Source organism: Microtus pennsylvanicus, chromosome 13 (assembly GCF_037038515.1).
Source record: "Microtus pennsylvanicus isolate mMicPen1 chromosome 13, mMicPen1.hap1, whole genome shotgun sequence".
Classification (NCBI taxonomy): domain Eukaryota; kingdom Metazoa; phylum Chordata; class Mammalia; order Rodentia; family Cricetidae; genus Microtus; species Microtus pennsylvanicus.
The window spans coordinates 14,790,950-14,808,065 of NC_134591.1; the positions used below are offsets into that span (position 1 = coordinate 14,790,950).

The following is a 17,116-nucleotide window of genomic DNA, read 5'->3' on the forward strand; positions in this document are numbered from 1 at the left end:
ATTATTCTTTTACAAGCATCTGCTATTTTCATCAAAAAAAAAAACTAAGACTAAAATAAGGAGTATTATTTAGTGAAGTGGCAGCCAGAATTCAAAACCAAACTCTAGCGGCATTCCAGCACAGGTGCCAATTTATCCACTGATACAAAAAGGGTGATTTTTTAAATTCCATAGGCTGTAGAACAATCCGTCCACTGATATCAAAAGGTATTTTATTTTTTTAAGTTCCATAGGACATAGAACATTTTTCCAGAGAGCAGGAAGTCTGGTGCTTTTATCCAAGAGAAAAGCACTGCATCTGCAGTGGCTTCAGCAAGGTGTTTAAGTGAGGAAAGAAAACAAGGGAAGGATCACCATTTATGACAAAGACCTGACAAAATACAACCGAGAATAGATAGACCAAACCAACTGAGGACTTAAATTATAATGGTTTATGTTTCTGTCAGAGGCCTGGTAAAAATTGAAACCTGGTAAAGACTTAGTTATGTAGCCAAAAATGTAACATGAAACTGGTAAAACCAAATGATGCCAAGAGCTGGTTCTTGGCCTATACATGATATAAAAAGAGAAAAAAAAAAAGGAAAAAAATACTAGTGAATATCAAATACAAGATATATGTCAGACAAAAAAAGAGATTTGCACTGGAATTAAAATGATAACGTCTAAATTTATCTCTAATTTGCATGTGTGTGGGCTAGCTCTAAGGAGTAAAGCTGCTGACCCAGCATCAGCAAGAGCTACTCACCACACTCCAGCAAAAGTCACAGTTAGCTCTTAGACCACAGTTTTCTCATAAAAACACTCTGAAAAAATAGCTAGTAGAATCACCTGGAGCACTTAAGACATAGAGAAAAACAGTAAAATCAATCACATACACACACCCACACACACAGACACACACACAGACACACACACATCTAGTCTTTTAAAGAAATTGTGTGGACCACTGATGCACTTTAAACTGGCAATGAAAAACACTATAATTTTCTAAAGGAATATTGTAACAATTTCTCCACCTACATTTGAACTAAAATTCTAAGAGTTCTTCTACTTAATGTAATATCACTCATAACTCTTAATTATAATAAAGAATCCAGCCTCTTTGGAGACAATTATTTGAAAGGGAAGTAAATAAGCATGGTTAACTACAGTGTCTTCTTCTCATTCCCTATCTATAAACCATCTTTTTCTACAAAAGAAAAAAAAAACGTTTTTGCTTTCCCAAATATCTCTGACAAGTCACTATTAAATTTTGAATCATAACTCAGTATCTTAGATCAACACAAAACAGTGAAAGTGGGAAAGAGTATATTATTATGTTCTAATGAAAAATAAGGAAACAAAGCCACAACATTAATAATGAGAGCCTGAAAATATTATCTTTACATGATTATGAAACCCATTATTCCTTGAGTATTACATGGTTTCAAATCTTTAAAGTATTTTTAAAAAAATGGAATGGCATAATATAACGAGACAATCTAGATATAGTCTTTGTTTTTCTTTCTTTTGGTAAGCTTGAATTATATGGTGATGTGGAATTCCCCATCTGTATGCTGTGAATATATTTTATTACCATTGGTTAATAAAGAAGCTGCTTTGGCCTATGGCAAGGCAGAATATAGCAAGTGGGAAATTCAAGCAGAGATAGAGGAGCAAAGAAGGCAGAGTCAGAGAGATGCCATGGAGTTGCTGAAGATAAACTACACCAGAAACACACAGCCTTGTGGCGATATACAGATTAATAGAAAGGGGTTAATTTAAGATATAAGAGCTAGTTAAGGGCCCGGCGGTGGTGGCACAAGCCTTTAATCCCAGCACTCGGGAGGCAGAGGCAGGCAGATCTCTGTGCTCTGTGAGTTCGAGGCCAGCCTGGTCTACAAGAGCTAGTTCCAGGACAGGAACCAAAAAGCTACGGAGAAACCCTGTCTCGAAACTCCAAAAAAAAAAAAAAAAGAAAAGAGCTAGTTAATAATAAACATGAGCTAATAGGCCAACCAGTTTATAAATAATATAAGTCTCTGTGTGTTTTGTTGGGACTGAACAGCTGCAGGACCAAGTAGAACAGAAATTTCCATCTACAATCTGGGAATAAGGAACCTCAATTGAGAAAATAGGTCCATCAGACTGGACTGCAGAAAGTCTGTGAAGCATTTTCTTGATTAATGATTGGTGTGAGAATGCCCAGCCTACTGTGGGTGGTGCCACTCCTAGGAATGTGGTCCTGGGCTGTTTACAAAAGCAAACCAAGTAAGCCATAGAAAGCAAGTTTGTACTCAGCCTTCTTCCATCTCCTTTGCTTCAGTTCCTGCCCCCAGGTTATTGCTTTGACTTCCTGCATTGACTTTCCTCAGTGATGGACTGAAACTTGTGAGGTGAGATAAACCCTTTATTCTCCAAATTGCTTTGAGTCAGTATTCTATCCCAGGAATAGAAGGTCAAGTAAGACAGCACATAGGATCTGTGATAGAGAATAGGAATGAGAAGCAGAGAGCAGGATAGGCAGGAGTGAGAAGTGAAGAACTGGGGCGTAGAAAATCATAATTTCAGCAGCACTTGTTGCCAAACTTGACATCTGTCTGCCACTTTCCACTTCAGCATTAAACAAAATCCTAACTTCTCCAAAGAATGGGATTTTTACTTACTGCAAGGAAGACTTCTCAGATATAAAATACATATCTAAAAAGTTCCAGAAAAACAAACAGCTGTGATCTGACATTTAAATGGGTTTCTGGGGTCTTAATATGCTTTTGCCAAAAATGAACAATGGTGAAACATCTTACTTCTGAACTTTGGCCAAAACAGAATTCACAAAGTTGTACGTTCAATTGTTTTCTATTAAAGTAAATTTAGATTTTAAAATAAGTTTTGACACAAATGCTTTTAAACTAACAATACCTTACATTTGGATCTTTCTCCAATTAATTATTTCCTGGCATGATATTAGAAATTCCTTGGCTTCACCTTAAACCAATACTCCCAAGTGCTAATTAGTAGACTATATATATTATTAACCACAGAATGTCGTACTTAGAACATGCATGTTCCATATGCATTTAATTAATAACATCATTTTTCCTCCATGAAAGATTCCTTTCGAAAATAGAGCCCTATTTAAATGAAGCACTTGGCTGCTAGTGAGGGAATTCTTGTCAAGATGCAATTAATAAGAAAGGGCCAAGCTAACATAGGATCATTGTCTTTGAGATGTCCTTAACATGAATCAAGTTTAATCTCCCTGGGACAGCCAGTGGAGGGAAAAGTTAATGACTGCAGATGTTGTACATGTTAATCACACAAGGTGATTCCCCAAGAGAATAACCAGATCACATAGGAAATACACCATTCCTGAGTCAATAGACATGCCAGTGGGTAAGAGCCAGGAATGGGCACTATTGTTTCCCCAAAGCCATGGGACAGATGAGGAAAGAAGCAGATGGAAACAGTGGAGAGCTAATGACTCCTAGTTACAAAGGAGATATGATCATCTCATTAGTTGGCAAGCTAATTGACCACAATTCCAGTTTCATAAATCGAGTCCAGAAACCCAAAAATTAGTGTCTGCATTCCACGGAATGCTTTCCCCACTTCCAGACCCTCCACCCAGCCACAAAGTTGTCAGTTCTGCTTGATTTGTTTGAATATTGTACTCCACGACAGCTGTCGGAAACAGTACATCAGAACAGCTGCTGTGACAGCTACAAGGGGCTTGCAAGTTTAATTGGGCTCAATGTGACATTGCGCATTTTTCTAAACATAGAAATATCCATACAACTAAAGAAATTTCTACTGAGTCTCAACAATGTTATTGACACTACCAACTGGTCAGCCACAGTTGAAGTGATACTGCTGGTCTCATATTATCTTTGTCACCAGGCTGGTAAGAAGTATGAAAAGGCATATAAAAATGGAAATAAATGGTAGGAACAGTTAGACACACAAGCAAAGAGGCATTAAACAGAAGAGGAGGTAGTGGGAAAATCACATCAATAATCTCTTCCAAAGGCTGGCAGGAAGCCAAGGAGGATCCCACAGTGTCTCAGGATATACTTCCAAAGGAAATATATTCGGAGGCCTGAGCCTGCTGCCAACTGCAAACAAAACCACTCATTATGGCCACAGCTCCCTAGAGAAGGGCAGGACGGCTTACTCTCAGCACAGGCGCAGAAGAAGAAGGCGATAAGCAGCAGCGGCGGCCTGGCCACGGGCACCATCCTGCAGCTTGTCAATGGCATGCACCGGCAGCTTGGGAACTCAGCCTAGGGGGCTGCAGCGACTGGTCTGCTCAGAAACTTCAGCTGGAACCCTTTCAGAGCCTGTGGAGGGAGGAGACAAGAAAAAAAGAAAACACAAAGACATTTAGATTTCTCACTCTTTCCCCCTGACCTATCACAACCTAGAGAGACATGCCCCATTGTAAACACACAATAAACACTGGAGCTGTCGTGTCTTTGTATTGGGAAATAACTTGGTATGTAAAACGCAGGATTCCCTAGCATTCTTGCTACCAGGCACCTACAAGCAACCACTAAGAAGTTTTTCCTTCTGCCCTTATGCCATCTTTAGGATACTTTATGGAGTCACAGTTACTTCATGCTAAACTCTGCATGATTGCATCAATGGAAAAAGGCACCCAGAGCCTTAATGAATGCCTAATAGAATTCTTTTCAACTATTAATGACAATAAAAGAAGGAGTCTTCGGATGTTTTGCCTGCATGTATGTCTGTGTACCATGTGCGTGTCTGTGTACCATGTGCCTGCCTGGTATCTAAGGAGGCCAAAAAGGTGTCGGATTCCCTGAGACCCAGAGTTACAGATGGTAGCGAGCTGCCATGTGGGTGCTGGGAATTGATCCCTGGTTCACTGGAAGAGCAGCCAATGATCTTAGTTGTTGGGAGTCTCCAGCCTCAGGAAAACGGGGCTTTAAAGGAAGCTTTCAACATGTATAAGCAGGATTTTAACAGAAAGGGGATATATATTCTCTGAACTCCATGCAAAGCTTTAAACAATGTAAGATGCTGGTGTCTGGAAGTGGAGATGGTGTGCCCAAAGAGAAAACTATACAACAATTTACACTACTGAAGCTCTCTGGTAGGGTCCTAACTCATCCCTGGAAATGTTAACGCACTTCTGGTTCGGTATTATATTGTGAGAGCTGTGGGGTTAGAATGAGGTAACTATTAGGAGAACAGAAGATGGCACGAAAGAGAACACAAAGAGAGCCTTGGATGTCTCTACTTATAGTGTGATCTTTACTCAGCCAGCACAGAAACAAGCTCTATTCTCTTTGCGAGCAGAAAAACAATATAGAATTAGGCTTTGGGAAAATTCACTGACAGCTGTAGCAGGGACAACCCCAAATGCCATTAAAGTCCTCAGAAAGAGTTCCAGGTGAGAAGTAATATAAAACTCAAAGGTAATGGTTGGTCTGACAAGATGGCTCAGAGAAGTACAAGTGCTCGCTGCACAAGACCTGAGTTCACTACCCAAACCCACAGTAGAAAGAAAAAAACAACTCTCAGAAGTTGTCCTCTGACCTTAACACATGTGTCAACGCCATGTGCATACACTTGTGCATGAGCATGAACAAACGCACACACACCCATGCGAACACAGAAATATGTAAAGTATTATTAAAGCCCATTCCCTGTACACAAAACAAGTTGATTGTCCTAGCAGTGCCGGGAGGGGAGTGAGCTGATCACACACAGGCTCTAAGAAATATTCTGGAGTGTGACTCGCCGAGTGATGTATAATTGTGCTTATAGAACCTTCGATAAATCCAGCAGAGCCTTTCACAGAGAATAGCCTCTTAATTAAAAAGGAAATGGAGAGGCTGTGCCACAGACCACAGTCTCCTCCGTTGGCTGTGATGAGGATTTGAGAGCATTGAGATTCAAAATGAAACTGTACACCTTTTATTTTCCCATCTCTCAATGTCTGACACACATGAAATTCTTAACAGAATATAGTAGATACCCAGAACCAACCTCACACCCCAAAGTAACTGGATTTTCAAATAGTAATGCAGCTACTATAAACACTTTGGCTTTTCTGGAACTGAATTTGAAAATTTAAAAAAAGCATCCTTCTTTTTAAAAATTAGGTTTTCATTGTTATACAACAGTAATTTGGATGCAGGAGAGATACAGCAAAAAGGAAGAGAAGAACCACTCTAATTAGCATGCTACCCTCCAAACCCATCTTTTGTTTGTTTGTTTGTTTTTACACAGATTTGTGAGAGGCACAAGAAAGTAGGCTGAACACTGAAACACATCTCGAATCTGAAAGCTAGCCAGCTGTTCCAGAACAGTGATTGGTTATCAATCTCATCTGGAAAAATGCTTATCAAGCCCTTCGCAGCTATCAGCTGCTAGGAATCGCAAAGCTCCATAGGACAAGAACTGTAAGAATCAGCTCTCCCCACCACCTCTCCTCTCCCTGCCACTGCTTCTCTCTCACGCCAGCGTTTCAGATGGCAGCAAAGTCCAGGAGACATCAGTCCTGTCGGATTCAATTTGTGTCTGTGCGAGCATATCAGAGCCAACTGCTACATAACGACTCGGAGCCATCACAGAGGCGGAAACCCACAGAAGGTTGCTCAGGGAAGGGTGACTTGCCTTTTCCATGTGCTCAGCTAAAGTATCTTAAGACCCAATTTTTCCAAATAAGCCTGCAAATGTTCCCTCTCACTTGGATCAATGGCAGGATTTCACTCTCTAAAAAAAATGAATGCTAACATGAAAAGACACATTTACACATAAATAGGCTATGCTCTTGGACAAGACATCAAGGAAGTGATCAGAAGTGTGAGGGAAGAAATACACATTCCAGTGATTCATTCCGTAAACGCTGCCAAAAGGAAATGCTGGGTACTATTGGTACGATGAAATTGATATTGCAGTACAAAAATGGAAAATGAAGTTTAGAGTACTACTCAGCAGTAAAAAACAAGGACTTCTTGAATTTTGCATACAAATGGATGGAAATAGAAAACACTATCCTGAGTGAGGTAAGCCAGTCCCAAAAAGAGGAACATGGGATGTACTCACTCATATTTGGTTTCTAGCCATAAATAAAGGACATTGAGCCTATAATTTGCGATCCTAGAGAAGCTAAATAAGGTGAACCCAAAGGAAAACATATAGGCATCCTCCTGAATATTAACCTTCATCAGGCGATGAAAGGAGACAGAGACAGAGACCCACATTGGAGCACCAGACAGAAATCTCAGGGTCCAAATCAGGAGCAGAAGGAGACGGAGCACGAGCAAGGAACTCAGGACGGCGAGGGGTGCACCCACACACTGAGACAATGGGGATGTTCTATCGGGAACTCACCAAGGCCAGCTGGCCTGGGTCTGAAAAAGCATGGGATAAAACCGGACTTGCTGAACATAGTGGACAATGAGGACTACTGAGAACTCAAGAACAATGGCAATGGATTTTTGATCCTACTGCACATACTGGCTTTGTGGGAGCCTAGGCAGTTTGGATGCTCACCTTACTAGACCTGGATGGAGGTGGGTGGTCCTTGGACTTCCCACAGGTCAGGGAACCCTGATTGCTCTTCGGGCTGATGAGGGAGGGGGACTTGATCGGGGGAGGGGGAGGGAAATGAGAGGCGGTGGCAAGGAGGAGGCAGAAATCTTTAATAAATAAATAAATTTAAAAAAATAAAGACATTTGGAGCTTTGAAGAGGAAAAAAAATAAAAAGAACATTTCCAGAAAAAAATTAAAAAAACAAAAAGAATGATCATGAATGAACATCACTAGTATTTGCCTTTAGCCATTGTGAAATAGGCTGAATGCTCGACAAAAGGAAGAAAAGAGGGAGACGCATGGGCTGTGTCATGCTTCAGGAAACCAGAGAAGACCAACGTGCTTTTTACCTCATGAGCCCCTCATCAACAGAGAAATACAAATATAATGCATCTAATGATTAGCTTCAAATATAATTTTAAACTCTTCGGTTTACTTCTAATACCACCAAGTTTTTTATGGAAGATTTAAAACTGCCATGGCATGAACTTGAAAGCATGCACATGTGTGGCAGGGAACATACAAGATAGGACAGATAGGACGGTGCTTGGGATTCACTGGAGTTGAACCCAACTCTTTAACTGAGGTCACTTTCTACAACAAATACATTAGTATTTCACCTAAAATGAACAATGACCTTTCTCCAGGTTTCCACTGTGCTAATGTGCATTTGGGCGGATTGGGTAAAATGGGAGAAGGGGTAAAATAGAGCTTTTCTTTTAAAATAACTATGGCAGGAATGGCTGGATTTAAGCTTAGTTTAGTAAATATAGAAAATCATTCTGGATCATCTTGCCATGCTAGGAAGGACAGAAGTGTTCAATAAGGTTCAATAAGTCCTAGGACATACCCAAGAATGGGCTCAAAACAATGATGTGACATCAGCCAAATATACAAGGATGTTGCTGGAATAAACTGAAGTCCATCATTTAAAAATTGCTAGCTTCATAACTCAAATAGTTTTAAATTATACTAATCACTCTACAGAACAATTAATAAACCTTACACCACATGGCCTGAAAATGTGTGTTCCAAGGAACATGTGTTAATATCTTAGTCCCCAGTCCGTGGTCCTAATGGGAATGGGTACAACCATGAGAGGTAGGGGCTATGGGAGTTCTTCTGGTCATAGGCATCAGTGTTTACCATGGTTACTAAGGGGCCAACACCTCCTCTTCTGCTTTTGGTGTCTCGGTCATGAAAATGGTTTCCTCTGTCATGTGCTTCTACCTTGATAGACTAAGCCACCACATTCCCAAAGCATCAGGGCCAGTCATTTGTGGTCTAACACTCTGAAAATCCATGAGCCAAAATAAGCCTCTCTATCCTTCAAGCTGATTTTATCCTGGGTATTTGTTACAGTAATGGGAAGCTGAAAACAAAAGAATGAAACCATTACACTAAAACAGGGTAAGAACAAAAAAGAATTAACCATCAAGTATGAAAAATCCCCACAAGGACTTTAAAGTCACAATTATTACCATGAGAAAACTAGGTATCGCTGTTTACGTCTTCTCTGTCTGTCTCATAGCAAACCCATTCCCGTAAGCCTACACAGCAGAAGCAGTAATATCCTCATATTTAATCTTGGCGGACATGCCTACAGAAATCCAGTCAGTTGCAAGGAGAGTCCTCACACACTGTGACAGCTCTCATCAACCTCCTTAACTAGGCCTCTATAAATCAACTGGAAATGGTTTCCAATTATTTAAGAAAAGGAGCCATTTGTACAAAGGGCATGCTACTAGGAAACTTCCATTTGTAAAAGAACACACGGCCATTCCGGCACAAGGCAGATGTGGCGTATCTACAGCAAGGACAACAGAGGCTTCCCTGGGCACTCACCAATTTTCTATGTCTTCAACATACAGCACAGGAAAGCGAAAGGAAAAGACTCAATGCTTGGACTTTCAGTGTTTCCCTTACTTATACTGATTTTCTAAGAAGACAGCCCCTTAACTCTTGATCTTGATAAATCACAAAAGCTCCCAGCACTGTCCAACTTTCTGCATCGTAGGAATGTGTTACTGCATTGTAATGCATACTGAAGAACGGCAATTACAGCAGGCTTATTTACACTTAATTAAATAGCTTCATGTGTATGTGGCTATCCCAGAGAACAGAACATTCAGTGAGGAGTACAACGCACGCACAGAGAACTGTTTTCAGTCTTTTCTGACATAACATGGTACAATTTCTGAGTCCTTGTCATCCTTAGGATCCAGCTACAGTTGCAGTGGTGTGGGAATCAACTTAGACCATGCATTTCCAATTTAAATCCCATGTAAATGCACACACAAACACACACAGAAAGAGAGAGAGATTCACTTCCACCAAACTATTTCTTTCCATTGTTGATGAAAGAAAACATTGTATAAAAGTTCTGCAATATGCAAAAGTTGAACAACATTCCTGTTTCTAGCTATATAAGTCATATATCAAAGCTTCCACCCCTGTGTGTGTGTGTGTGTGTGTGTGTGTGTGTGTAAAATATCACAATCCGTGAAAGACAAAGATAGACCAAAAACTTTGAAAGCACTAGAAGAAACCATAAGCAGGAACCGAGCACTGGCAGGGTCAAGGAGTGTTTAGATAAGGCTCCAACATGCACAGGTTAACACTTTACAGATTGAAGAAAGTCAAGCAACTAAACAGTAAGAAAAATATAGCTCAATTTTTAAAAATTGGTCTACACGGGTGGCCTGTCTGCTAGATATGCTAGGGCAATGGTGGCACACGGATTGTGGAGTAACTAGGAAACATCTGATTTGATTCCAGGCTCACTCTACAAGATGAAATTTGTACTAAACACTGCTTGATTGACGGAGAATCTGAGACTAGATGACCCAACCACCTAAGGTAAAACCAAATACTACTATCCAAAAACAAAAGAAAAAAAAAAACAGAACAATGAAATTACTCTTAATTGATATTCTACTATACTCATAGATGAGTGTCTTACTCAGCCATCATCAGAGAAGCTTCTTCCTGCAGCAAATGGGAGCAAATACAGAGACCCACAGACAGCCATTGTGCATACAATGAAAAACCTTGGAACACTTAACCCTAAACAGAACATCTCCATCAAATTCTACCCCTTAGGGTTCAGAGAACCCCGTGGAAGAAGAAGCAGATGAGGATAAGTGCCAGAAAAGATGAAGGCAAACATCATGGAAACAAGGCCTTATATCTAAAACAATAGATTCAACACACATATGAGCTGACAGAGACTGAGGCAGCATGCACAAGGTCTGCACGGGTCTGCACTGCTGGCATCCTAGGGTTAAAAGGCAAAGCGGACACATGCCCCACCCTTAATCCAGATGCAATCTCCAATTGAGCAATAGAAAATGAACTCAACAGCATCATCAGAGGCTTTTTGTCTCATTATGATTATGTCATGTCAGAATTTTTTTAATTATATATATATATATATATATATATATATATATATATATATATATATATATATATATATATTCTCTTTTTATCTGACAGGTCCTTTGCATATATATTATGGCTTCCAGTTTAGCATTTTTATAGGATTCCTGGGTGTATGAAAAAATGGGTCTCTGTTTCATATGTCTTTTATTGGACTCTTTTCCTTCTGTATTTTCTTTTTTCCCCCTATTTCAATGTATTAGTTCTTATTCTATATTATTATGTTTTATTATTATACCTTAGAAGCCTGCTTTCAAAGGAGAGATAGAATTGGATTAGATTCCGATGTGAAAGGCTGTGGGAAGGGACTGGGAGGAGTGGAGGGAGTGGAAACTATAGTCAGGATATATAATGTGAGAGGAAAAAAGCTTTTCAATAAATGGAAAAACTGGTGTGATAACTAATCTTGATTATCAACTTGACTACATCTGGAATCAACTAAAACCCAAGGAGGTGGATAAGGGATTTTCTTGATTGGGTCATTTGAGGAGTGGAACCCACCCTAAATCTGGGTCACATCTTCTGGTGACAGCCTGCATAAGACACGGGTGGTTTGGCCTGCTCGCCTTCACTTCTCACCGGAAAGCTCATTTATTCTGATGCCGAGGATTCTTTTACTGGCATTAGAACCTTCTCCTTCGGGATTTCAATGCAGACTTAAGACAAACAGCTTTCTATGAATCTTCCAGTTTCCAGCATCATATTGGGCCAACAGAGACATCCAGTTTCATGGATTGAACAATTACAGGTGTTGCAATTGTCCTCTCTATTGGGAGGGAGACAGTCATTGTTGTACTGATGAGATCACAGCTTATAAATCACTCTAATAAAACACACACACACACATACAACTAATTCCTCATTGTATCAGATCTATTCCTTGAGAGAAGCTCTGGCTAATGCAAATGAGAAATGATCTGAAGAGGTATTTTTCCAAAGACATCACAACACTAACAAAAGTTTAACAAGTATCATGAGACAACAGGAAACTCAATCTGGCTTCTCTCTTACTAAAATGCATGCAAACATTCTACAGAAGATTCTGTGTTCATGAACAAGGTCTCAGAACTATCTTTTATGTTATAAAATAAAATCAAAGCAGAGATGATTACTTTAAGGTGGACAACATGAGGGAAAAGAGCAACTATTACACCTATTATCATTAAAATGGTCATTTAGGCAAAAGATGAACTGGATGTCACTGAGGTAGAGGCTACACTCCGGACAACATTGAAAATGTCTGCACAGCCAACGATTTCCCCTAGGGATTTGAAACAACATCACCTCTGGTCATAAGCTTGAAACATGGTTTAAGGATTATGCATTTTAGTGGACAGCACCTAGAAGTTATAGAGAAAAATAAGCTATTTTTCCAAAAGAAGAATACAGAAAACTCTTAACTATACCTGGAAAGTCATCTGCCCTGAAAGTGGGAACAAGAGTTCATAGAAATAAGCAAAACTCACCAATGATGATAATGATGATAATGACAATATGAAGGTGATGATAATGAGTGAGAAAGAAGATGAATATTCTGATGAGTCAGAAACCTATGAGAAAGCTCCAGTGTCTATATTTATAGAAGATATTCCAGATAAAACTACACAAAAATAAAAGCAAAATGAAAATGTATCCAAGTCACCCTCACCAAGATCAAAATTTCAAAATTCTTTCTTTTTTTTCCTTTTTTTTTTATCTTTGTCATTTTTTTGTTTTTACTGTGCTATACATCTTTCTCCACTCACCTACATCCCTTCTCTCTCCCCTTCTCTCCTCTCTTGTGGCACCTATACTCCCAATTTACTCAGGAAATCTTGTCTTTTCCTCCTTCCTAGGTAGATCCATGTATTTCACTCTTAGAGTCCTCTTTGTTGTATAAGTTCTCTGGGTTGTGAACTATAGGCTGTTTTTTCAAGATTCTTTCAAAGGGTAAAAGGAAAATCTTTTAAAACACAAAGTGGTCCTGTTCTATAGAAGACATTAAAGGAAAAATGAAGTGAGTAATGGAAAAGGCAGGTCACTTCCCAGAGTGGAGGCCAAGTGAAGACCTATGTGAAGAACTGCTTCTTGATGGCTGCTGAGGAGACTACATAAGATCCTGTACACTGGAGGAAGTATCTTTAAAATCTTATTTAAACACTTGGTGAAATTATCCATCTTGCTTTATTTCTATAACAGTTTATTTCTATAACATCTAGCTGCATTTTCAATAATGCAAATTTAAAATGTATCTGCCTGTGTTTCAAAAATTTTGCTCAGGTCCCACTGCAGAGAACATGTCCTTTTAACTACCTCCTGGGATGTTAAAGATAAAAATCCACGCTTTGTTTGGTTTTAAATATGTCTGAAGTATTATGCTAGGACAGAGTAACTATGGTAGTCAGAAATAGGGAATCAAAAATATGCCTGTGAATAAACCCCACATTTTATTAAATTAAAAAAAATCAAAAGATAGGCTGATAGAACTACCACATGATCCAGTTATAGACTGTAAGTGTATATTTCAAGGAAAGGCAGCAGTATATAAAAGATATCTGCACACCCACATTTATTGCAGAAGTGTAGAAAACCAATATAAACAATCAGTTAGAAATGGCCATTGATGGATAGATTTTTGTAAAATATAGTATATAAACAGATCTGAACATTATTTAAAATGAAATTTTATTATAAAAATAATAAAATCCCCTTATTCTCTCATCCATGGCAACATGGATGAGACCAAAGGTTATCAGGTTAAATGCAATAAGCCAAGAACAGAAATACAACTGCCACTTGCTCGGGATAGAGAAAGGCTGATTGCATAAGCACAAAAAAGAGTTACAGAGGCAGAATAAGCCCTAGTTCTACAGAATAGTACAATTTATTGTTCATGTCAACCCAGACAGAAGGACCAGTGAACTATTGCTAGCATAAGGAAATGCAAGACACTAAGTAGTTAGAAATGCTAACTCTTCTAAGTTGATTAAACACTACCAGTGTATCAAAATGCAGCTCAATATCCCACAAATATATATTTTCAGATGCTATGGGATGTCTTTCTGTACACTGGAAATATGTGTGGCTCTCACTGGTTGATAAATAAAGCTAACTTGGCCTATGCAAAACAGGATATAGCAAGTTAGGAAATTCAAGCAGAGATACAAGAGAAGGGCAGAATCTGGGAGATGCCATCCAGTCACCAAGAAAGTAAGACATGTAAAAAATAAGATAACAAGCCACAAACCACATATCAAAGCATAGATAAGAAATTTGGTTTAATTTAAATGTAAGAAGAACTAGCTAGTAATAAGCCTGAGCCATTGGCCAAATATTTATAAATAATATAAGCCTCTGAGTGAATAATATAAAAGCACCTGCTGGGCCAGGAGGGACAGAAAAGCCTCCTTCTACAGTTAAACTTCCTACTTTACAGTATTTTTCACTACTGGAAACCCTACTGTTGGATAATAACTGGAATGGAACCTTCTGGCCAAAAAGATATCCATCTATCGCATGAAATAATTTTTGTGCTGAATTGATTTTACGTCATAGCTGTACACAAATAATGTTTATGAGGAACACAGAAAACATATTCTTAAATACATCATTCCAGAAGCCTCCATACTAATTATTCTTAAATGTCAAAAAGCAATAAAAATTAAATAAAAAGGCAAAAAATAAATAAATGACTCTAAATAAAATACTCAGACATGGTTGATTCAAGTAAATCTTTTTAGGAGAAAAAAACCTTAAAGACAATTTTAAACTGTATACTTTCCCATAACCATACAACAAATGGAAAAATTCAAGGTTTTTAAAAATCATTTTAAATATGTGTTCATAACAATTAGAAAAATTGATATGCATTTATGAGCTTCAATCATTTTATTTTGGGCAGATGTTCTATATTAATATTGTATTCCAGGTGGATAAGCACTTGTTATTTGCAGAAAGAAATTCAAAAGGATTCTGACAGTACTAAGGAGTAAATTAAAGCCCCAAATCACTTACATTTAGAAGATTTTTATATTTAAATCTAATACATAGAGAGGAAAGTTAACAGTTATGAATCTAAGCTTTATATCATCTAAGTTCCCAGAGTGTGCACACAGAAATATTAGCTCCATTCAGGAAGGGCATTACTAACCTTAGCCCAGTGTCTTTTGTGTCATGAGAAGCAGACAGTAACTGACACATGAAGAAACAAGCCCTCTCTACCTGGATGGCTTTCCCCTCCAACTGCACATAAGGATGGGTTCATTAGAGGTGGGCCATTTTCTTCAGTGAGTACTGCGCACAACACCTACCTAATGTTCAGCAATCTAGGAGAAACGGACAGTGCATGTGCTCAAATATAAGTCTACTAAACAGGATGTGGGGAGTCTGCTCTTCGTTTCCACCTTTGAAATACTCCGTATGGAAGTAAGAGACTCATCTTTCCCACAAGACACAGAAATGCAAGTCAGCCGCTTCCCACCCAACAAAAGCACAGAGAGCATTGTCTTAATGTCTTTGTGCATATCTAATCAATGAAAGATGTTTCTGCATATCTAATCAATGAAAACCCATGATTTGTAACTCATTAGAATGAGCTTTTGCATAATCATAAAATGCAAAGGTTTCTTTTGAATGCTTGCAATTTTTCTTTGCATCGACATAACTTTAAGAATGTACTATGAGTAATTTCAAAATTTCTATCAATTAAAACTTGGAATAAAATTTGCTAATATACAATATACTATAAAAGCAACTATTAAAAATTTATCTTGCAGAGTATTTACTCAACCCATAAAACTGAGTGCTTTAGCACTGGTCTTATTTTCCTTGATATTAATTTTAAATAAAATAACAGGTCTTTAGTCTTTTAGCCAATCCCTCCCTCTCTCTCTCTCTCTCTCTCTCTCTCTCTCTCTCTCTCTCTCTCTCTCTCTCTCCCCAACCCTGCTGTGTGTGTGTGTGTGTGTGTGTGTGTGTGTGTGTGTGTGTGTGTGTGTGGTCTGAAACAGGGTTTTATTCTAGTCCAGAATAGCTTAGAAGCCACTCTGTAAGCTATACTGTCCTCAAACATTTAAAAATTACGCTGCCTAAGTTGTGAAGTTGTGAGTTTATAGGCATAAACCAAAATATCCATGCCTCTTCAAACATTTTATTTGTGTGTGTTCATGGGGATGTACAAAAGTGTGTTGGGCACTAACGCCCATGTATGCTGGGATTACATGTCCATGTATTTGTGTATGTACAGCCCATTGGTCAACCACAAGTGTCATTTTCTTCAGTATCATTCCTCAAGAGTCATCTAGCTTGTCTTCTCAAAACCAGGATGCTCATTAACCTGTAACTCACCAAAAAGGCTATGCAGGCCAGGCAGCAAGTCCCAAGAATCAGTCTCTCTATGTCTCTACAGGGATAGCGTTATAACCAGGCAGCACTGGGAATTAAGTTGAGGTACTTGGTCAACTGATCCATCCACGTTGTCCAATGCAATCATTTTAAACACTTTATTATTAGCATTCAAAGGAAACTAATTTATCCTACTTCTGTTTTTTGTATCTACACCTAGAATTTGTATCAAACCTCTGGACAACGCTTTTCAAATGAGAGTGGTGTTGCCTGGGAATATCTAGCAGGATTCTCTGCAGTGACAACATAAATGAAGGGCTGTGAATGGTGTGTAAAAGGTAACACACACACACACACACACACATATATATATATATGATACATTATACATATACATATATACATAGGAAAATACTACAGCAAAGAACAACCCAGGCAAAATGTCAACAAAGCTAGGAAACACTAAGACAACGTGTGAAAAATGAATGGTAGAAATGGGAATTTCAAGGCTTGTTTGTTGAACAGTTATAAAACCACAAATTTAAAATGTTTTCAGTATGGTTTTAACAGTGGATTAAAACATATTTAGAAGTTCTATCCACAGGATTATGGATTGCACCCAAATTTCCCTTATTGTCCTCAAGAAAAATGAAAATTGAGTTGATGCATGGGAAATGCAGCCTGCAGGACTGGGTTCATGAATGCTGTCATTAAATAAAATAGCAGATCAGTGGAATTCAGCACACATGGCACTGATGTGTGTCCTTGAAGAAAGGCCTCCTCACCCTCGTGTAGAGGTGCAGCTCTCAT

At 38.6% G+C, this 17,116-nt stretch overlaps 1 protein-coding gene across 32 annotated transcripts in view; it reads right to left on the reverse strand.

The window, feature by feature from the left end:
* Ptprd (protein tyrosine phosphatase receptor type D) overlaps positions 1-17,116 on the reverse strand; it is a 2,195,185-nt gene that overhangs the window by 354,674 nt on the left and 1,823,395 nt on the right. For all 32 annotated transcript variants that reach the window (XM_075945536.1, XM_075945538.1, XM_075945537.1 and 29 more), the window contains one exon: positions 4,151-4,316. In XM_075945536.1, the coding sequence (XP_075801651.1) occupies positions 4,151-4,235 (85 nt within the window). In that variant the 5' untranslated portion in view covers positions 4,236-4,316. The remainder of the gene's footprint in view (positions 1-4,150; positions 4,317-17,116) is intronic.